Genomic DNA, 24,559 nt, shown 5'->3' with positions numbered 1-24,559 from the left:
CATGCATGGTAAGGCTAGCGGAAGTAAGCGAACCTAAACTGTGTGACGATTCTTTTGTTAATTCTGTCACCGAAGAAAATTTCTCACCGCAACAAATTTCGTGTTACCATTTAACAATTTCGTGTTACCATTTAACAATTTCGTGTTACCATTTAACAAGTAAGACCTCATATCAGACTGTTACTATTACCAGTGATAATTTTACCCAACCTGGGAGAGACTTTACGAATAAGAGATGTTACATATACTGCAGATACAACCTTCAATAACCCTTTCCCCAGTAAATTTTTTCCAAAGTACAGTACTAATCTGAATAACTGCGCGAAAGTATGGAAAAAAACAAAACAAAAAACACTATCGTACAACAAGACTTCACATTTCTTACGGCAAGACAGTTCATGATACCTGTCAAAAAGCAGAAATCGAGGTCGGACTCTGCTTCATTATTTTTCATGTCTCTTTACGAATCTTTCATCATCCAGGATCATTTTCAATTTCTTTTTCGGCTACGTCCCACTTTCCGCATCGCGTATTACGGTTTATTCGTAACCTCCTCAGTACGGTAAGATTATTTCATTTTTCTCTTAGGGATGCCAGATGATTAGATTAGGCTCACTGAAGACCTCTCGTTACTTTTTCCATCACCAGATTCTTTGTTTTAATTTTTCTGTGCCATGGTATTAACAGTTCTGGCTCTGCTCTTCCGCTCACTCTTTTTGGAATGAGTTAGTTTCGTGGCGGACACCGAATCCTTGTACACTTTGAATCTATTATGAATGACATGGAACCGTGAGGCTAAGCTAATAACACTAAAGTTCCATCTAAAGTAGTCCAGGAAGCTTTGGGTATTTTTCTTATGAGTTAGGGGAGCAAACGATTACCAAAAGTATACTATTGTGATTCGATGTCGATACATTCACATCTAAAACCAAATTTTGAAAGCTATCATTATAAAATCTGGCGCTACTAAATAGCTACCTTCTAAAGGTTTAATAGTATTCTATAGTATTATGCCGACCTTTTAGCAATATTCTACGTATTTTCATCAACATTTTAGTTATAATCTATAGATGCTGACTATTACTACTAGGATGTTATGACTTTCTACCTATGCGTTATGTACATTTTTTAGCCTAGTTGCATTTTAGTTTAGTTTGAGGGCAAGTTTAGCAGTAGCTGTGTATAGCGTTTGGCAACTCTGGCTTTATTAGGGTAATAGTCTCTCAGGGGGTATCAAAACTGCGATATTTTTCAGGGGTCAAGCAGGCCAAAGAGGGAAGTTCCGGTAACTAGATGCATGGTAACACAGGTGCCTCATCCTTCTCCTCGCACAAGTTTGAGCCTCACTTTGCCCACGACCCATGTTACAGGATTATAAAAAACACCGGACACTAAAAAAAATCTTATAGGCTACATCAATGCTTTCACTACTACCAGAGATCTCCACAAAGCTTAATAAAACTGTCTTGCGGTAGCTACTGATTCTCAGATTAATGTAAAGGATGCAGAACTTAAGGAATGGAAAACTGAGGAACAAACTCAGCGAATGGGACTAGACTGGAACGAACAGGTTGATGGAGGAGGAAATGAAATGAAAGAACAGGAAAGGAAAGGACAGCGGGGCAGGGAAACACACACACACACACACACACACACACACACACACACACACACACACACAAAGTAACACAGTGAGCTCGCCGGTCATAAATACTTAAAGTATTTCGCCACCGACACCCCACTCACGTCCACACCCAGCCTAATAAACCCTCTCCCTCCCTTCATATCCCAGCCTCCAATCCTCTTTTTAATTTCTCTTTCTGCTTCTCACGCTCTAAGTTTCTTTCTCTCGTTTTCATTTTCTCTCTCCTTTTCCCACCTCATGCACCTCCGTTTCAGTTCTTTCTTTCTCAATATGCCATATTTTCTAATGTTCAGTATACACATGACACATTACATATTTTAGTTACAACTCACGAACAAACAACGAAATAGCCATCCAAGGGTTCCAGCCCTCACCCATCAATCAACTATCCATCTATCCAGCCGGTCAGGGGTAGGGAAGTGCGTCCCTTTCTATATCGGGATACATTGGTCCTCACTCCACCCCTCGCTGTGTGATGGGGGCAGGCAGAGGAGGGGAAACGAGAGGAGAAGAGAAGGGAGAGGACAAGAGGAGAGAGAAGAAAAGAGACGATATCAGAAGAGTAAACCAAGGTAAGGTAAGGTAAGGTGACGTGAGGTGTGTGTGAGAGAGAGAGAGAGAGAGAGAGAGAGAGAGAGAGAGAGAGAGAGAGAGAGAGAGAGAGACAGACAGACAGACAGAGAGGGGGGGGGAAGGCGAAAATAACATTAATTACTTAAGTAACTATTTACAAACTTGAGTGATGACGCTAATTATGGGCAAACTACCTGAATCCTCCCTTAATTACGATCCTCCTGTGTTCAGCCTACCTTAGTCCCTCGCAAGTATAATAAACATACCCAAGGTCCCTAATGTCCCACTGTTCCTACGTCAAAGGGCGGCATGTTAGTCGGCTAACTTACCCCCACACATCAAAAATTCGTCTATGGCCAGGGTAATATAGCCGGTACCAAGAAACATTACCGCATTCTCGCTTACTTACGAGTATTTAAAGCATTAATATTATATCTGTAACTTTGCTCCCCTCCTGTAATCTTGAGTTTGAGATATATATCGACAATCCAAAATTTTACCTTTTGAACTTGAAGAATGTCTGCCTTGAATGTCTATGGGCCCCATCATAATCTTCACATATTGATTTTCGGAAGCTTCACCCTGACGTGTGATCTTGATATCTTTTTGTCGACACAGTTTGTCATTTATAGGAAAAAAAAAAAAAAGACAAATCTGGCACTACAATGACTAATATACTGTGTAATGCATTCTTTGGACCTTCCAACAAGTTTACTGAACTTAGGATAGATTTTCCGAATACAAGGGGTTAGATATGGCCTTCAAACCATTTACTAATAGAGAGCTTTATACGTAATAATATCGTCTTGTAGCACACACACACACACACACACACACACACACACACACACACACACACACACACACACACACATAAATTACGTCCTATGGGTGAAGGTCTTAAACAATTTCAATGAACCATATTTGGCGAAATAAAAGGAGATGAGGCGTAATGGCGATGACGGGGCTTAGTCAATTACTTAATGGCATCTGTTAACCGCATTAAAATTCTTTCATCGAAATAAATTCGGTCGTTTTGGTAGAATTTGGAGACAGACAGACAGACACACCAGTACACACAGTCTAGCGGACATACAAAGAATCAGACAGATAGAGACGCAGGCACGCACGAGCGCGCGCGCCCACACAAACGAAAGAGAGAGAGAGAGAGAGAGAGAGAGAGAAGGGGGGGGGGTATTTCACTATATCCCCTCACAGCAAGGGGGGCAGTGACCATGAGAAAATAATACCACTCTTTGTTCGAGGGATTGACTAGGAAAACCAATTGCAGGCCAGGCAGTTGTTGTCAATATTGTGCCCACATTTCAGCCTCCTAGCTCAGCCACTTCACTACAATGGTGCCTTTTTCTAGTTTAACCTCGCTTCTACCAAATTACTTTAATCAGCTTAGGAGAGCCCCGTGAACGTGAGAGCGTTAGTGATGGCTTTATTTAACCCCTACATTCGAAGTATCGTAACCAACAAAAGAAAGAATCATCGGGGCATAATTAGAAAGATACAAATATAACACCTTTGGATTCCAGAGGATAAAAATATATAAGCTATTTTATATACATGTGAGTAATTAAACAAAAATGGAAATCAACTCTTAAAAGAAACAAATTAATACCTCAGATTCCTTCAAAACGGTGACGTCTTTGACATTTCATTCTAGGTGTCTCCTGACGATTTTAAGAGAGTCATAAAACTGGAGACGAAATCGATTCATGAATCTCTACATTACGAGTTTTTTACTGAATAAAACCGTCTGGATGTGGCAAGAATGAAGTGAAAGGCTAAACACACACACACACACACACACACACACACACACACACACACACACACACACACAACTGGACATGAACTTGATATGGGGACAATGGCAAGGGAAGGGGAAGGGAATGTACAGTATGTGTGGGGGGTTACTAGCAACACTACATTAAACTTTACTATTTGGTAAAGGTTGCTCACGCGCCATCTCCCCTTCTTCTGGTTCCTGTTTCCCCGCCCACAGACCAGGATTAATAATAATGCTAATACTAAAACTACTACTACTACTACCAATAATAATAATAATAATAATAATAATATTATTATTATTATTATTAATTACAGCAACACCAACAGTACTATATATGAACTACAATTCCAATGAGACATGAGAGGGCAAATGGAAGTCACCAAAATACTGTATATAACTAATACTTAGCTTTTCCTGTGAGGCTAGTGTTACCTGTTGCTATCAAAGGCAGGTTACATTGCTCACCCTCCCCCACTCCACTACACTCTCTCGGGGCCAATATGTGTGTGTCCTTTGTTTACTTGACACCCCACCCCCCCTTTCACGCTCTGACAGTGTGTGTGTGCGTGATGAGGGGAGGGAAGTGGTGCGGTGTGGTGTGGGGTGGTGTGGTGTGGTGTGGTGTGGTGTGGTGTAGTGTGGTGTGGTGTAATTTGTTACGCTCTGGTGTGATAGGCTGTAGTGTGATGTAGTGCAAATACAAAGTATGTTTATGTAGGGGGATGGATATACAGTTGGTGTTGGTGTAAGATAATGTCGTGTGGCTTAGGATAAGGAATAGGTTTGGGGGTGTGAGTGTGATGCAATGTGTAGGTGTGGAACAGTCTGGGTGTAGGTGTGGGGTGTTCTCGGTGTAGGTACAGTGTGATTTGGGTGAAGGTGTAGTGTAGTTTGGGTGTAGGTGTAGTGTGATTTGGGTGTGGTGTGGTGTGGTGTGGTGTGGTGTGGTGTGGTGTGGTGTGATGTGGTGTGGTGCGCTGCGGTGTGGTATGGTGTGGTGTGGTGTGGTGTGGTGTGGTGTGGTGTGGTGTGGTGTGGTGTACTATGCTGTGCTGTACTGTGCTCTGCTGTGTGTGCTATGGTGTACTCTGCGTGCATGGGAGGGAAATACACGCACTTTGCATTTCTATGCTTCGATAGTTTTTGCGAACTTTAGGATCGTATCTGTTTTATTTCTGCTTTCTGTCTACGTATCCGTTTTATAGGGTGCGTGCCCAGCATGTCGTTCAGAACACTACATCTGAGTTGGTGTACACTTTGCTTGCTTGTGTGCCTTTCTTGTTCAATTTCTGCTGATTGTGTGTGCCTTGTATATACTGTACAGTATTTTGTGTTCGAATCAATGTACTCTTCACCGTTAATCTGGTGCGTGTTTGCAGTCCAGGTCGGTTATTAATTATATTCTATCCAAACCCGGAAATATTAATTTGGTAACAATACTCAGATCATGTAACCAATACGCAGGAGAGACCTCTCTTCCCTGCATTAAAGTAATACAGAACATCAATAATGATCGCTGTAATAACGGTAAAAATTATGATAACAATAATGATCAATAATAACAGTAATGATCACGATAACTATATGATAGATACTTATAAACACGCATGACAATTTATGCATCTGTAATAATACATACTTATGCATTGCATGTATGAAGTGTGTACAAATATATGTAAGCATGCATACCGGTACTGCATACGTGTGCATCTTCAAGTGTATGAACACCCGAGTGTAATCAGGTACTGGTGTGTGTGTGTGTGTGTGTGTGTGTGTGTGTGTGTGTGTGTGTGTGTGTGTGTGTGTGTGTGTGTGTGTGTGTGTGTGTGTGTGTGTGTGTGTGTGTGTGTGTGTGTGTGTGTGTGTGTGTGTGTGTGTGTGTGTGTGTGTGTGTGTGTGTGTGTGTGTGTGCGCGCGCGCGAATGTATTTCGCCGTTAGTATGAAGTCTGTATAACAAGCTTATGGCCTTCTCCGTCCCAATCAAAGCCATGGCCTAGACCTGTCAGCCCTCATCAATAGCCCCCTCCCTCAACACATCAATGAGGTCGGCTCTCCCTTTCACAGACCCGGCCCACAGCCTCACTCACGGCCTCCCCTGAACTGTGTGTTGACGTCTTGGCCCAGGCTTCTCCGTGTGTTGTGCACAACTTATACATACTGAAACTGTGCCATTTGGTGCGATGGCATAATTCATCAATTTAAGTAAACGTGACACCATGCAGCAAGGCACAGAGGGCTAGGGGAAGCGAGAAGCAAGAGTTAGTGAGAGCGACAAGAAAGAAGCGAAAAGGAGGGAAGATTTAAAGAGAACAAATATACATTCCGTAGAGGCAACATGCTCGCACATCCTTTTGATATGATTCCATTCACCCTCTCACTGTATGGTGAGATGGCCTTACTACGCTGTACAAAAATCGTCAAGGGCGGCTGGAATGCAATGGAAATGTCGTTGCAGAACACGTTAATACACTGTTAGGAATATAAACACAGTGTAAGCTCCAGTCTTAAATTTCCCTCACTGAAGTGCATCCCCAATGATTTTAACATATACTTACTACAGTTACCAGAAGATTTTATTCAGGCCGAAGAAATCTGTTAAAACGAAACGAATATGGGATATTTTAGGGCAAAGTTATCGCCTATTTTAAAAGCACTTTTAGAAGTACTGGTTACCCGAGATGATATATGATTGTTCGTGTTTTTTTTTTTTTCCTTTATGGTGTGGTATGGTGCGGCGCGTACATGTGCTTGCGTGGTATGGTGTGTGTGCGCGCGTGTTTAATTTACTGTGTGCGCTTGTGGTGTGAGATAGAGGCGGCTCCATCAGACACATTACCTTAATTACGGACGGCACAGGTAACAACTATTGGGAGGAAGCCCATCTGTCTGCTCGCTCGCCCGCACGAGTGTGTGTGTGTGTGTGTGTGTGTGTGTGTGTGTGTGTGTGTGTGTTTCCCTTATGAATCTATGTACATGTGTGTATTCACGTCTGGCAATGTGTGTGTGTGTGTGTGTGTGTGTGTGTGTGTGTGTGTGTGTGTGTGTGTGTGTGTGTGTGTGTGTGTGTGTGTGTGTGTGTGTGCGTGAGAGCGTGCGTGCGTGCGTGCGTGTGTGTGTGTGTGTGTGTGTGTGTGTGTGTGTGTGTGTGTGTGTGTGTGCGTGCGCGTGCGTGCGTGCGTGTGTCTGCAAATGTGCATGCGAGTCGTTTTGCATACCGTACCCTTCCAGATCAAACAGCCAGGCGGCCAGAAAAGGCAGAGCATCACCCACACTAATGAGATCGAGTAATCCTCTTTCCACTCCAGGAAGCCTTACAATCAGAGGGCAAGGGTGTGGAAGGCAAAACTGTGCATATACTGAGTGTACGAGGTGTAAGGCAAAATCGGGTTGTGTAGAGTGTATAAGGTGTTTTGGTGTTTGAAGTCAAAGAGATGGAATACAAAATTGGTGATGTGCTAGGTGTAAAAGGTGATAAACAGTTCCAAGGAGAAAGTAAAGGATGTGGAAGTCAACGCTGGGGAATCGCTGAATATACAGGCAGAGTGTTTGTGTGTGTGTGTGTGTGTGTGTGTGTGTGTGTGTGTGTGTGTGTGTGTGTGTGTGTGTGTGTGTGTGTGTGTGTGTGTGTGTGTGTGTGTGTGTGTGTGTGTGTGTGTGTGTGTGTGTGTGTGTGTGTGTGTGTGTGTGTGTGTGTGTGTGTGTGTGTGTGTGTGTGTGTGTGTATGTTTACCTTGCATTAACTTGCAGTTGTATACGGAACCTGAGTTTAGCTCGTGCTGTCCCAGTGTGTGTGTGTGTGTGTGTGTGTGTGTGTGTGTGTGTGTGTGTGTGTGTGTGTGTGTGTGTGTGTGTGTGTGTGTGTGTGTGTGTGTGTGTGTGTGTGTGTGTGTGTGTGTGTGTGTGTGTGTGTGTGTGTGTTTACCTTGCATTACCTAGCAGTTGTATACGGAACCTGAGTTTAGCTCGTGCTGTCCCATTTCCATATCAACAATAATTTCGTAATTTTCTGTCTTTCACCAAGCCACACCTCGTCTCTATACGTCCTTGAATGAGGCACCAAGCAAATAACACACCATTTTTTTTAACATCTGCTACCTAACACCGTCATGCAAACCCAGTCCCAATAAGCAGGTAAGAAAGGGAAGGACGGAAGCAGGCAGGAGGTAAGGAAGGTAAGTGGGAAGGCAGATACCGACGCTGGAAGGTTGGCATAGAAGTAATTACAGTAAGAGGTAGGTAAGGAAGATGGCAAGGAAGTACGTAGGTAGGTAGGAAGGAAGAGAGAGAGAGAGAGAGAGAGAGAGAGAGAGAGAGAGAGAGAGAGAGAGAGACTTATAAGAAACCCACACACTCAAAAGCCTCTCCTTTCCCGCTCACTAACGAGACAAATTCCCCTCCACCATCTTCACATTCGACCCCGCGTCCGGCGATGCTTTGATGCTGAAGAGATACAGTACGTAGGTAGGACGGCAGGTGAATAGAGAGGCAAAAGCTGTGGCTATAAGGCAGGTGGAGAGGACGTGAGGCAGGTACAAAGAAAAAAAATGTAGGGAGAAAGGTAAGTAGGAAGGCGAGTGGGGAGGAAAGTAGGTACGGAGGCCGGAAGGTGGGCAGGAAGGCAGGTGGGGAGGAAGAGAGGTAGGTAGGTAGGTAGTGTGAAGGAAGGCAGGCAGGTAAGAAATTAGATGAGGAGGAAGGTAGGTAGGGAGAAACGCAGGTAAAGAGGAAGGCAAGTGAGGAGGTAGGTAGGTGGGTAAAGAGGAAGGTAGGTAGACACATGGAAGGACACATAAAGACTTGTACTGAGGTAGTGAGAGCGGAAGCTACACATTCAAAAGTCTCCCCTCTCTCTCCCTAACTAGACAAATCCCCCTTCACGTCATCAGCATCGAACCCCTCGTCTAGCATTATGCCGGTGTTAACAGAAACCCACATACAAGAACTAAGTAAAAAAATTTGACCCCTAAAATAAGGTCTCTCTCTCTCTCTCTCTCTCTCTCTCTCTCTCTCTCTCTCTCTCTCTCTCTCACCGACACATTCGTACCCTCCTAGCTTTCCAGGATTACTGTATAATATTTAAAAGTCTCTCTTACACTTCATTATTTTCTTCGGCTTATCAATTTCCCGCCTCTTAACCTTCATATATACTTTTGGACTAGTTTTAAATTTTATGATACTCCAGTTTCGTCACATCATCGTCACAGGAGAGGTAAAGAGGTACGAGGGGGTGGGTGAGAGGAGAATATAGGAGGAAGAAAGATTAAAGTGATCAGGTAGGAGGGAGGTAAAAGACCCGTGATGATGAAAGACGGAGGACAAATGAAGAAAGTGAGGGGGAAAAGATGACAGCGGTGAGGGAAGAGATGAGAAACGGATAATGACAGAGGAAAAACTACCACAGGCAAAATGCACTTCTTCAGATATGAAATTAGGCCTAGAAGAAAACTAGAAAACAGTATCTGAGTTACATCGAAATCTTTATAATTATGAAATATACGAAGATCTTAATCGAAATGGTTTTTTGTGTTTGGCTGTACATGTACCAAACCTGTTAGGGTTCACTGCAGGACCTGAGGGAGAGACAGCCAAAAATTACCGTTCCCCATGCTGGTCAAATATGAAACAGGAATGAATATGACTCAACAGGGTGCAAGTAAACCCTGGCATGGGAAACAACAGACTATCAGCACCCGCTTTAAACCTGCCACAGCTGAAATCGAGCCCAGCCCCATGACACCGCAAAGTGGGTGACAAAAGCACTACGTACTGAGTCAACATGGATCCAAAACTTCCTCAGACCAAATATTTCATGAGTGGAAAAGATTATCATACATAAGCCACATTTGTCAACGCACTCAACTGAACTACTCCTGCGTAAATATTAGTCCGCAGGCCCCCCAAAAAATATATATATATATGCATTCCAAACGATAAAGAAACAAAAATTACGCACCATTCACAACTCTGAATGAACTGTAATGAAAAATACGGCAAAGAACACTAACATTATGGAAAACTACACAACGACCTCGCATGTTTAAACCCGGAAAGCTTAATGCCAAATATATATATATTTTTTAAATCAAAGCCACATTCCTCATTAAACACCCTAATGTCAACCAAAATATGCCACGATATAAGCAATAAATATTTACGACAAAACGAACAAGGTAAAATAATAAAAACAATAAAAATAACAACATTACTACCGGTAACTAATAATTATAACAACAACAACAACCTATTACAAATCAATAAAGGACAAGAACAGGTCGACAACAAAAACAAAAATAACCACACACTAGCCATGTATGTTCGAATTTGGTATACAACTACTACTACTACTACTAGTACTACTACTACTACTAATAATAATAATAATCAATCATTAAAAACTAATATCTCAATCTCTCAAAAAAGGAAGACAGAACCTTGAAAATGCTCTTATCCTTAATGGCCAAGTAAAATGTCTTAATAGGGCAAGTGCCAGACTCGAAGAAATTTTAAGAAAAGAGAAAGAAAAAGCGTCACCTCCAGGAGTCTGGAAAAAAAGACAAAAAAAAAAAAAAAATCAGATCCAGTAAGTTTTCACAAAGGAGGAAATGAGTTAAAAAGTCAGTCTCTCTCTCTCTCTCTCTCTCTCTCTCTCTCTCTCTCTCTCTCTCTCAGCTGAATAAAATCGTCTGTAACTGGCAAGAATAAAACGGAAAACTACGCCATCGGAATGAATGGGTTACCTGAGTGAGATTCCAAGTCTGATCCCTGACTGACCATGAGTTTTTTGTCCACAGTCTCAATTACCCAACTCTGTCCGTACCCTAAGACTGAAAATAAGGACCTGGAGGCAGATCAATTAACGTGACGGTATGAAAAAGGGATGACGGAAAAGAAAGAGATGAAAACAACAAAAAGGAAGGGAGGAGTAGGGGAAACAAAAGGAGGTGGAAGAGGAGGAGGGTCGAAGGAAGGGAGAGGAGGAGGAGAAGGAGACATGAAAGAGACGGCAGAGGAGAAGCCGAAGGGGAAAAGAAGCATGGAGGATGAAGAACGCGAGAAGATGGAAGGTAGAACAGGAGCAAAGAGGGAGGGAGGGAGACACGTCAGTAGGACAAAAAAGAATATCTGGGAAAGAAAACCAAGAAGAAAATAAATGAAGACAAGGACGTACAAAAACAAGAAGGGAAGAGGAAGTGGCAGAGAAGTGAATAGGGAAGAAAGGGGCTCTGCAAAAGGAAGTCCGAGGAGGAAGCATAGAGACTGTGCAAAGAAAAGGAGAAATGAAGAGGAAAGGGATGAAGAGAAACAAGGGAAGGAGAGGGACTTAAAAGCATTGTGAGTGCAGAGAATGGAAAAGACAAGAAAGAGAGAGAGAGAGAGAGAGAGAGAGAGAGAGAGAGAGATGAAATGGAGGAAACTGAAGCGACGGAGACTAGGAAGGAGGAGAAGGATAGGAGAAATGCCCCTGAAGAAGCTCTCTCAACTCAATTACTACAGCATTAAGATGGAAGGAGGGAGGGAGGGAGAAGAGAGGATGATGGAAGGATGAGGAATGGAAGACAGATGGAGAATGAGAGAAAGCAGAGGATAAGACAAGAGGAGAGGTAATGTTCAGTGACGCAATAAAAGAAAGTAAATATAGAAAACAGTTAGGAGGGAATGAAAGTGACGAATATGGCAGGAGATGAATGGAAAGCAGAGAAAGAAAGAGAAAGAATGAAAATGGAACACATGGTGAAAGGCACGCAATGAAAATAATAATGAAGGAAGAGTGGAAAACACAGTACAGCGAAGAAAAGGGAAAACTACAGAAAGTGGGAAGGTGTATTTAAAGAGACGAAAGGGATAAGGAACATGGCCACTACATTATACTCGTATATCATAAGGTTATCTCTTAAATCCTTGTCCCGAAATAACTATCAATATATTTATCTACATACTGTACATGCAAACATACATACATACAGACAGACAGACAAACAGACAGACAGACACTGATACACAGCTACAGACTGGTAGGATGATAGATGGATAGACGTTAAAGCAGCCAGATGGACCGATATATCAGAACACGAGGTACTATACGTCACCTAAGATTTTCCGCCGTGCCTTTAAGTATAATTTGAGAACGTGAAGAATTACGATCGGTATCCAGTATACAACTATTAACCACGATAATCAAAAATATATAAAACAATATTACAAAGCACTCAGAAAGAGCATACCCCAGCCAATGCCACTGCCATTAAAAATGATCAGCATCCGGATCCGTGGAGATGCTGTGGAATAAATAGGATCCAGATCCGCCCACAAATTTAATCAATTGTTCCTTGACCCATGGCCCTCTCTTCAACAAAAGTTTGTTGAAAATCATTAAGAACTTTGGAAATATTGTGCGGGATACAGAGGATCCGGATCCGGATCCGTCCCAAAATTTAATCAATTCCTTCTTGGCCCATGGCCCACCGATCCACAAAATTTTATTGAAATTCATTCAGAACTTTTGGAGATATCGTGTGGACAATCAGACAAACACATGTGAATACATAACCTCCAACTTCGTTGGCGGAGGTAATAAACTGTAAATCTGGCTCCTCAACGTAACTAATCTTTGTCGATATATTACAACTGTTTGCTTATTAGTAAAGTACTACCACCATCCAGAAGCCCTGCCATGAAACAACCTCCTATTCCCCTCTCACCCGTCAAACAACTTCCGTGATGGGATGGCTGGCTTAAGGTACTAAATATTTCCTTAGTCTAAAATTCCATCTGCGTTTAGTAGATTGAACGCGGCCCCCCATCTTGGCTTAAGGCGGGCCCTGCGTTAACACCGACAGCCCAGCAGGTTAATCCATCAACTCCCCCCCCCCCACCTCTCTCTCTCTCTCTCTCTCTCTCTCTCTCCCGTACGTGTCATGACCTTCTTTTCTCCATTTTCCGTCCCTTGCATTCACCCTTTCCTTTCTTTTCCTTACTTCCCTGCCCTAATCTCCATTTTTCCTTCACTCTTGTCTTTACCACTCCCTTTCCTGTCCTTCACTCTCCTACCTTATATCCTAAGTTACATCTTCCTCCTCCGCATTCATATCTACCACTCCTTTCCCTCCCTCCCTCTCCTTTCTGTCTCTTCTGCCCTACTTTCCTCTCCTTTCTCTATCTTTCCGTTCTACCCCTCTCTTCTTTCTCTCCCTTCCCATTCCTTCTCTCCTTGCCTTCCCTTCTTACCATTTCCAAATCTCCTTGCCCTTGCTCCCTCTCATTTCCCTTTCTCCTTGTCCTCCCTCCTTCCCCTTTCCCTCCCTGCTTACTTTCCTTCTCCTTCCCCCTCCCCCCTCCCAATGCACCCTCCTCTCATTTCCCTCTCTTCCTGCCTCCCTCTCTCTTTTTTCCCTCCTTGCCTGAGCATCTTCCTTCTCTTTTCCCTCTCTCCATGGTCTACTTCCCTTTTTCCGTTCTGCTTCTTCCTAGCCACCTGCCTCTCCGTTCCTTTCTCCCTTCTCTTCCCCCTGCGCCCTCGATAATCTGGGTCTCTCATATGTAAACAACTCCTGATCCCATCTTCTTCAGCTATATTTTAAAAAACGTGGCCTCAATTTACCGCAAACATCGGCCAGGAACGCAACCATCAACGACCTTTTTATCGGATCAAACTCTGGTTATCGGGTATTAATTATGTTCTTTGTGATTCACTGGTTTCGAAATATTTGGCTCCTCGGTTCAAAATCGAAGCAATCATAATTTTCTCTCATCGATAGTCCTCAATTTTCAACATGATTCCCAAAACTTTCGCGTATATACGAGGATAACCTCCCTCCCCCTTAAAAAATAATAATTTTCACTCTCTTTCTCACTCAACTTTTCCTATTCCGGTAGCTAAAATGCATGACCACCAAGCATCAGCAAAATGTAGAAAAAATATGCATATAGACTAATTATTACCAACACTGTTTCTTTGCACCATCTCCAAATGGTAGAGACCTAATGCGATAATTGTACAGTGAACTACTCGGCTTTTATCAGAAGGGATTAAACCATGTTTCCTGAGCTTGGATTCCCAGATGTGTAAGGAACTGCTCTCTATCACTGCACAGCAGTGGTCAATATATTCAACACAATTATATTTCAGCTACGTCATAACCTAATGAAATCTACCTAAACTAACCACTAATAATTAATGGGGGGAGGGGATGTTGGAACCCGCTTATTGAGGTCGGCACCTCAACGTGTCAAGATACAGTTTACCATCACTGTTTTTCGCTCTTTTTAAATCACTGGAAGTCAGAAGAGTACAAGCCACAACTGCACTCACCTTTTTCCATGTCGAGAGTGGTGATCGTCAACCCTAAGGGAAGAAAACGAAACACAATTAGTACAACGGCAATGAAACCTACTAAGCAAGTGTACGTCAGATTAGCTTTATGTAATATATATATATACACACCTTGAGTTATAATGCATTGAGGATATTTAACTTTTAATTCTTTTGCTGCGGCGGGTTTTCCAAAGAGGAATAAAATTACTAGCTAAATAAAATGTACAGTTAGCACTAACAGCAGAGAGAGAGAGAGAGAGAGAGAGAGAATTGGGGTGATAAAAACAGGAGAGAATATAAATGAATATTAAAAACGATATATATTCGTACACGATAAATACGAAAAAGAGAATTACCCCTAATTAGCTCGCTTCAAAGCACTAGCCAGGTCCCCTTAATGACATAAAGAAGATAATTACGGAGCCTCTCTCTCTCTCTCTCTCTCTCTCGAACCTGGTCACCATGTACCCAATATGCGTTATATACCTACTTACTGGGCAGGTATCAATCAAGCTATCGCTATATCTACATGTCGTACCGAGTATGTATTTATCTACAACATCCAGCATCTATCTATTTGACATTTTAAATACTGTACACACTCGATAAACTGTCGCACACACACACACACACAAAAAATCAATATACTTTTGGGGTTTCAAACACTGCTCATGAGTGACACCTGTGGGCAGTGTTCGGTGACAAGCCTCAAAAGCTAGGTTCTGAGTCTGAAGTTAGGAGGCCTAGTGTTGGTTATGAGAATGTACATGGTGTTCTTTGAAACAGTATTGACTTGAACTTTTGGAACACACACACACACACACACACAGTCACTAAATATAGCGACACCACATACTACCTCATAACAAACACAGGACCCCTTAACTTCAAACTCAGGAATAGGCTAAATTTAGAGGCTTCTCACTGAACCCTTCCCACAGGCGTCATTGAGAGCGGCGTTTACAATGACTTCCTGCCAACTGTTGTGTTACATATCTCAACCTTAGTGTCCCAGTTTACCACATTAGCCCCCGTCGTGAGTTCCTTCTTATTATTACATATTTGGTGTGTGTATAACTGTCTTTTTATGCTCACTGACAATTATCCTCATTCTTCACTTTCATTTTATTGGGGGTTTCTTATTTCCTCACTGACTATTTTATATAATGCTACTCAACATACCATCATACGCGAATGTTTTCCATCACTCAACCGTTCCCCTCCAGCAAACAACGTACAGTATTATAGTATTCTTCTAACTGCCAGACGATTTTTTCAGCTTTGGAGCGACCTCGAACGATAGTGTTTTGATACAGCCTTCACAAACCTCTTCGATGCCAGAGATCTTTCCAGAGTTGACATTATCATCTGGAGGTAGTTGGCTCGGGGAAAAACAACTGCCAACATCAGGGGAAAAAAAAAAAAAAAAAAAAAAAGCTCAACAAAACGGTGCAGCTCCACTCCTGTGCAGGCGATTCTATGAAACACAGAAGCTCATAGCAACTCAACTACTACAACAGACAGTTCTTCAAAGACTGCTGCCACAACATCATAACCAGTCCTGGAACCTAACTTATGGTCGGTATATAACGCTTACGGTTACAATCTACTTTCCTTCTCCTCCTCCTCCTGGAGAAAGTCAAAGCCCTGACCACTCTGTTGAGAGGAGGAAAAGTCTGGGTTTTTAAATATTTGTTGATATTACCTCAGTCTTTGTCACGTAATCTTGACATGACCTTTTCTACCCGACAGTGTAATTTGTATATCATTCTTGAAACCTCCAGACGATTTTATTCAGTTTCAGAGAGATTTTCAAATTAATTTTCATCAACCCATTAACTACAAAAAAGTCTCTCCTCAGATAACATACTCAGCAGGCATCATGAACACAATACGTCATCCGATTTAAAGGAATACCTCATCATCTGTGTTCATTTTCACACATATACATTTAAATTCTTACTCATTCTTAATTTCTCCACGCTAATACCCTCTCACTTCGAACTGCCCTTAAATTTCTGTTCCCATCTGCTGAATCCGGAATACATACTGCATAGTCGGGGTAAAATACTGCACACTTACGGTAATATACTAAGCAATCACGGTAAAGTATGGCGAAGTTGGAGTAAAATGCTTCAAAAACTCGTAGGGAAAAACACGCACAAAATGCAATTACAATATATTTAATCGGTACTTGGCTGTCATTTATTTATTTATTTACTTTTATTTCTTATACAAAGTTAACTCTGATACGGAAAAGGACAAAATGATTAGGCTGTTGGGAAGTAACTGTGAAAGATTAAAGAGATAAGAATGACAACAAAAGAAACTATAAACCTGATGATAGGGTTGAATATGAGACTGATGAAAGTGGTACTGCTTGTGATATGAACAGGTGAACCTCTGATTAAGGATATGTGGATGATGGGCAACACGAATATTAAGAACTATTATCACACTCATAAAGAAGAAGGCAATGAGTAAACACTGATAAAGATTAGTGTAATGAGAACAGACACACTTAGACGATGATAATGGTTATTACACTAATAATGAAAATAGTGATACTTTTCAAAACACACACATGAATGTAAGGGTAGACAGATAATAAGATAAAAAGATAAAGATAAACAGAGATTGACAAACAGAGAAACAGATACAGATACAAACAGACAGACGGAAAGATACACAGACTGATGGATGAACAGACGGATAGATGGATGAACAGCCGCAGACAAAGACAGATAAGGTTTTCAAACGCCTGCCTCCTAATACCCACTTCTCGTAACCCACACCTCCACCATCAGTCAATTACTGACACACTTAGCGCTACGCAGGTGAGGTCAATGAATTACTGATGAGGGACACTCCACCTCGCCTCCAGCCCTGACCCAGGTAAATGAGAGATGATGCCAGGCTCACTAACACTAAGCCAGTGCACCACCGAGGCCTGTTTATGCTATTATTATTATTACCGGTATTTTATTATTATTATTATTAGTATTAGTATTAGTATTACCACCATTACTATGATTAATAGCTACTACTACAACTACTGCTATTGCTAATAATAATAATAATAATAATAATGATGATGATGATGATGATGATAATAATAATAATAATAATAATAATAATAATAATAATAATACCACTACTGTTGCTACTAATAATTCTACCACCGTCACCAAACGACATCAAGTAGTCAAGGAGTCACTGATGGCTCCATAAAGCCTGACCATTTCGAAAAATCCCTCATAGGCGATAAAGTCGTCTATAAACAGCGCGAATGTAGTAAAAATACGACATCGGAGTGAAGGAGTTAAGCTGCCTTGAGCCTAATTAATGATGCAGCCAGCGTCAAAGTAACTACGCCCTTTTTACCTTAATTTGGCTCAGATTTTCTTCCTAATACACCCTATTTCATGTAGTTAAGTGGCAGAGAAAGACAATACTACAGCTCTACTGTACATCCTTTCCACAGCACTTCTTCGGGACTAGAACTATAGACTAGTGATAATCTACTGTTACAACCCAGCCTTCACGACGGAGGGAGAGAAATTTTAGACCAAGTTAGAGTAAAAAGAGTATAACCTTTTCATTTCATGAAGTCTGTGTATATTTAATTTCCGCTACTACCAGACGATTTAATTAGCTTTGGGGAGGCCTTGCATGGAGAAGCAGTTTAACTCCTCGAATCCAAAGACGTTCTTATTAGTTTACTCTTGCTGCTACCTGGCCACCTTTATAACTTCGGCCATTTGTGACGACGGGGCTTGGAAACTGTCTCCATTTAAACCTTTCACAACCCGATTTACTCTTCAAGGTGAATGTAATCGTCAAAGGTAGCAAAGATACCGTCAAATATAAAGTACATCCTCGGACTGACGGGATTAATGAAGACCTTTCCTAACCCCTTCAATGCAGCAGGTTTCGCCAAATTTGAGTAAACTAGTCTGTAGGTAGCCAAAGCACAATAAAGAAAGATGTCACTATAGTCAGGATGTCAACCACAACCCCTTCAATACGATGAAGGCTTTTAGTTACATTTTTAATACAGTTACCAACTAAGCATGTTAGACAGCATTCATTAACACTTTCACTGGTAGGCTACAGACCGTCCCAAAGTTGAACTAGAGGGGCAATCAGTGGAGCGTATCTCTCCAACAAGGGCAAAGTAATTCCTGATACAGAATCTGTAATTCGACCCGGATCGGCCCCCCAAATTAAAAGATTGTTCCCTGGAACATGGACTATCTACTCACCAAATTTGGTTCAAATTTCTCTTTTAGTTTTTGGGTAATCTTGCTAACAGACAAAGTCACAAACAGAGGTGAAAATATACCCTCCTTGTCGGAGAATAAAATCCTCCAGTAAAAGCAAGAATAAGAAAAATACATCATTGCAATGGATTAAGTTAGTATTTCTGGCTATTCTAATGTTATTCTCATATTCCTCTCTCCTTCCCTTTAACTTAGCATCTACCCCTGTCCGCTCCCGCCCTCTTCCTCTCACGTTATCTTTACCTCCTGATCTCCTCCCCTCCCCCAACATTATCGTTAACTCCCTCCCTTCCTTTAACCTTATCCTTACCCTCTCTCTCTCTCTCTCCTTCCTGTCTTATTCCTTGCGTGGACACCTCTCAACGCAGGTGGAGAGCAACTGAAGAGATGGGAAGCATGGCACTCCATCTGACGTACTTTTCTTACAGCTATTTGGTCTACTGCTGTATAATCAAATTCAACGTAGGTACTAATTTTCGAACAGACAGGGTTTGATAATACAGTTTCCACTAACATCGCAGCTTCTACGAATGTCTTAGGCTGAATAATATCTCATGTTTCAAAAGGAACAAAATACAAAAAATTAAATACAGTGAAGGTGGGTATTACTGGCTCGTCTGACATTAGCTTCCCTTTAGCTCACTCTCTCCCACCTGCCTCATTCCTCAATTAAACATTCCCTAAACTCGGGTGGAGAGCATTGAAATTCAAATGAGAAGCACTCCGTCTGTTGCCCTTTCTATCTCTGTCACAACCACACTGTTTTATTCAGCTAATGAGTGACTTTTCCGCTGGAGAGGTTTGATTCCGTACCTCCTCCATAAATCCCTTCACTACAAGGGGTTCTCCAAAGCTAGGTAAAATCTGAAGACTAAATCAAATAAGGACCACGCCGAGTACAACACTCGCACCCCACGCATGGTCAAAGGCTGAACCAATGTCCCAGTCCTGAGACCCTGACCTTAGACTGATTGTTCTCAAATTTGAATTACTTCATCCTTGCCTGGCCCTTAACACATCTACGAAGTTTGGTCCACACTGGATCAAAAGTATAGAAGCTGACCTTGTCCTGTGACCATAACCTTTGATCCATTCTTACAATACAATATCATTCTCTTTGGCTGACCTTTAAATCTTCCATTAAGTTTGGTCCATGTCGAACCAAATTTAAGTTAAAAGGTCAAGACTTTTACCTTTATCTTCCCCTGTTATCTTTCCCTCTAACTGTTCGAAAACCTGAATCACTTCATCCTTGCCTGATCCTTAATGCTTTGATTACGTTTTAGTCTTTATATAATCAAAACTGGTTGGCCTTGCCCGTGACGCACGACCTCCGGCCTTTTTCGGCCAAAACTGAATTACTTATTCCTCTGGTGAATTTCATTCATTAAGTCTGGTGCAATTCCATCCGTTACTTTTCCATAGTCTTGCAAACAGAATGACAGGCAAACCAAACCAAACACACAACATCCTTATGCTACGAGCGCGTGTAAAAAAAACAAAAAAACCAAAGGAATTAACGCTATTATTTTCGGATATTTTAAGGCCACCCCGTACAGGATTATGGCGTCTGGCAATAGATAGATTAATGCTACCTTTACTTAGGCTAACTGGCTGCCTATCTACCTAATCACCTACCTACCTACCCACTCACCTATCTACCTTCCTATCTCATTCCTTACCCACGCATCTTTCAACTCGGGTGCAAAATAATGAAACAAGAGATGACAGGCTTTCCGTCTGACCAGCCGCCTCGCTCAGGTGAAATGAATGATGTAGCAAACGTCAATAATGTTAAAGACGATATTACTGGGCATTCTCTCCTTAACTTCACCTTACTTCTTCATTCACTGAACCACTGACTCACCTACTCTTTTGTTTATTCCTAGCGCAGGTTATGTATCCTTCAACTCCTCTACCACCCCTTCCCATGGAGATTTGTGAATAAAATCGTCTAGAGGCAGCACAACTACAGCTCGAAAGGCGTCACCATAGTGAACGGTTTAATACTTTCTAACAATTACGACAATCCCTCCAAGGTTGAATGTTGTTCTGGCTATAATACGAACTACATAAAAAGATGTAAGCACACTGAAAGGGTTAGAAAGTATGATGCGAATAATAATTTATGGGAAAAGTATGAATGCTAAAATATTTCTAAAGTTGGTTACAATACTCAACTAGACTAAATGAAAATATACATGCGGTATGGGGTACACAAACTAAAGAACGATGAAGAAAGCTTTACTGATTATGTGGTTGTAGAAAGAAGTCAATGATAAGGGAGTACAAAGAGGACGGTGTGGAGGACTGTCTGATCATGTGATGTGACGTGCAAGATGGAGGTACTCGGAGCAAAATGGACAAAAATACCGAAAAACTGAATGTGTGTGTGTGTGTGTGTGTGTGTGTGTGTGTGTGTGTGAGAGAGAGAGAGAGAGAGAGAGAGAGAGTGTGTGTGAGTTCCTCCCAGAGCTCAAACTATACATTTATGTTTGATTGTATTTATACCTTTTACATAGGCTCCAAAGACCAAAGGTCAGCTGCCGCTGTGCTCCTTGGTATTAATAATTATTGATACTAAATGTTTAACTGTGTATGCGCAGATCAGTCGACAGATACACACAGCTCCAAAGGGAATCGATATCATGAACTGAAAATTTACTCTCACACAATGGGTTACAAGACTGTGAATTCTGCTACTACAATGTGCTCCAAGTGCTGAGAGCGACAACTTGACGTGGCGCCCTACCTCCCTCAATTCAATTCCCCACACCCCTATACCTGACAGGAAGATGGTGGACTGCAGGAGATGGGCAGTTTCAACCTACTGTCCACTGGGTTCCCGTTCACCTGAACCTGGGACCAAGACAAGTACATGTGCTCCTGAATGTGCAGATTTCTTTCCTAACGTAACGGATCAAAAGCAATCAAGACTGGCACATGGCAAAATCTAGCCTCAAATGAATATGCAAATGCTGTTCGTCTCTATTTCTAAATACATATCCACACACGTGCAGTTCTAACTTCAAGAGAAATACATTAACTGATTACAAAATTGGCATACCAACCGATGTGATCTGGGAAGTAAACCTTTTCAGCTACCGGTACCTATTACGTATCTACGAATATAAGGGTTACAGTATTATCCCAAACGAAGCCGGATCAATATATACTGAAACATATTACCATATCTTCATTTCAAATGCACGAATGCGTAAATAAAAATTGGTTTGGTGTAAATACATACGTAAATGAATGCGTGTGTCTCTACAGGAATGTGTAAATACAAAAATACCTACATAATCCCAACCTTCGTCCTCTGACAGCCATTACTCAGTGCAATCTCACCCCACCTGCCAGACCCCAGTTCACTGTATATGCGAGGGAAAGGCGGAGGCTGCACAGGGATGGTGGAGGTGAGGGGAAGACCTGATGAAGGGAGACAGCATGAACAGGGTAAAGAAGGGAGGAGGGGAGACAGTGGGTGAGAAAAGGGGAGTGCGAAATGAGCGGAATGGGAGAGAAGGCACGGAAAGGGAGGAAAAGAAGATGGGTTGATGATGGAGTGACCTAAAGGAAATAGAAAGATGAAAGGGGAATGAGGGGGCAGGCGAAACGCGGAGGAGAGGAGAGGGAAAGAGGATGGAAGGTTGAGACGGAGCAGGAAAGGAAGAAAGGGAAGGAAGAAGAAAAGAGAGTTGGAAAAGATGAAGGACAAATCCGGAGAAGGACAGACGGCGGAAGTGGTGAGGTGCGGAAAGAGATGGATGAGGGAATAGAGAAGATCGATGATGGAGGAGAGAGAGAGAGAGAGAGAGAGTGTTGGTTTGGGAATGGGAAGAGGTGAGGAAAATGGTGTATGACACCTAGGGGAAGGAGAGAAGAAATGAGGAGAAGAAAGGACGAATGGAAGAAGGGAGGGGACAGGAAGATGGTAAGAGGACAGAAGGATGGGAATGGAGATAGGGGATGGAAGAATGCGAGTGTAACTCGCAGCCCACCTCCCGTCCCGTCGACACCTCCACACCAGTCTGTGGCGGGACCAGCCCCCTTAGCATCACCGAGGAGGGTAGGCCTGTCCTTTCGACCTGGAGGGCCACGGCCTAGGACCTGCCGACCTGGAGGTCGAGAGAGCCGTATTCCTCCCTCCGCCCACCTGGACCAGGGCCTGCCCTCCCTACGACCGTGTCCGGGCCTCCCTCCTTGGTCTCCATCTGCTGCGGGGGTTGGGCGAATCGTATCGCCTTTCCACCAGGGCAAGGGGGTTGAGGGCAGCGTCGGGGCGGTATTACATCCAGCACTTGTCGGCGCCCCCTCCATCGGCGCCTGGCAGCCCACCGTGCTCTCGCCGTCCCGCCCTGCCCTCCTCGACCATCGTGTGCTTGTTACCCTGAACCACCGCGCCTTCCCCTCGCCTTGTTCGCCACCTCGTCAGCCTTCGTGTCGGCCCAGCTATGCTCTCATGGGAGAGCTTTTATTTCCGCAACTTCCGTGACGGGCTCTTCTGTTTGCCCGTTCCCCATCAGAGCTATGGGGAAAATATTTACAAAACAAAAATGCGAGTGTAAAGGAGGAGGAGGAGGTCATTATAAACCTCTCAAAGTTAATACCTCACAGTCGGAGGAAATACATAGGTCTCCCCGTGGCAGCTCGCCGGAGGGAATATTAATCTGTTTCTGTTTTAACAAATCATCCACATCTTCCTCCAACATAACATAATGGGTACAAATATATCGAAATCTCACTCTACACGAAATCACTCTCACTGAACGCATATCTATTTTAAACCTCCTCTGTATGAGAAACTGAGAGTCCTATGGCTGAATGACTTTACTATGATAACGTCGTTCATATTATGCTCTTGCTAACTCCAAAAGATATTATTCATCCTACAAAAGACTTCCGACACTCCACCATAGACAGGTCATAAAAAAAAAAAAAGCCTTCCTCTGCAGTATGGAAGTAAGTTCGTACAAAATCGTCCGGAGGTAACAAAAATGAAATATGGCGCCCTCGCGAAATCGATGAGGAACCGAATTAATACAGTACTCAGATTTCAAAGACTCGGCTATATTATAAGTATCTGGAGTTTATTGGAATACAATATCAGAGGGGTCACGACCATGTGAGGGTTAATAGGATAGTATTATCACTCTCAGATGAATAGAATCGTCTGGTGTAAGCTGGAATACAGTACTAGAACTGTTCCGGTCTTGAAAGGATTAATAAACAACACATGAAGCGCAGCTGAGTGGGACGATAACGAAGTAAATCTCATTCTACCATGTAACTGAATCTATTAGGCTTGACCCTAACGTCATAACCTTGGATCTTCATCAGCCGGTAATTACATCTAGCCATTATAACAACCTCTGCACCAAATACCTACCTGGATATTTTCCAACCGAAATCTTCGTGATAAGCTGAAGCTGTCATTTATTTAGTAGGCTCACTAATTAATTCGCCTTTTTCATCTCCAAACAATATTATTCGGCTTAGATGAGACTGACTTGGAACAGAGATAGTCACTATAAATCCTCCACAAGACTAGGTTCCCACCTAGATGAACACAATCGTCAGGTTGCTGCAAGGATGAAACCGTGAGTCATCGGACTGAAGGGATGCTGAGAATGGATGTGACATACGAACACATGGTTTAAGCCAGCTGAGTTTATTGGAAAGTGCGAGTCTCAGCTCACTCGCCTCAGTGTGCTCCAGATATACCTGCGCTTCAAATCAGTGCACTTGGGACTCGCCTTGGGCACTCCACGGGTTAAATTTAGTTCCAAACGAAATTATCTCAATCAATTTGTCTGATATCTGCATGAATAAACAAGTCATTGCAGTGAAGAATTTAACACTAGACTGAATGCAAATACAAAGACCACCAACAGCCTAATCCAGCTGCATCGGTGTCAACAAAACGGTACAGGATTCG

The 24,559-nt window shown here is 42.4% G+C and overlaps 1 protein-coding gene across 1 annotated transcript in view; it reads right to left on the bottom strand.

The window, feature by feature from the left end:
• Positions 1–14,280: 14,280 nt before the first annotated feature.
• Positions 14,281–24,559, bottom strand: part of LOC145412063 (uncharacterized) — a 111,186-nt gene continuing 100,907 nt past the window's right edge. Inside the window, exon 4 of the mRNA XM_080281981.1 lies at positions 14,281–14,365. Coding sequence (XP_080138107.1) covers positions 14,329–14,365 — 37 coding nt within the window. The 3' untranslated portion in view covers positions 14,281–14,328. The remainder of the gene's footprint in view (positions 14,366–24,559) is intronic.

This window comes from Coenobita brevimanus, chromosome 92 (assembly GCF_032717465.1).
Source record: "Coenobita brevimanus isolate Jiangsu-jjx chromosome 92, ASM3271746v2, whole genome shotgun sequence".
In the NCBI taxonomy this organism is placed as follows: Eukaryota; Metazoa; Arthropoda; class Malacostraca; order Decapoda; family Coenobitidae; genus Coenobita; species Coenobita brevimanus.
The sequence above is the reverse complement of the archived record's forward strand: the minus strand, read 5'-3'. Positions and strand labels throughout refer to the sequence as shown.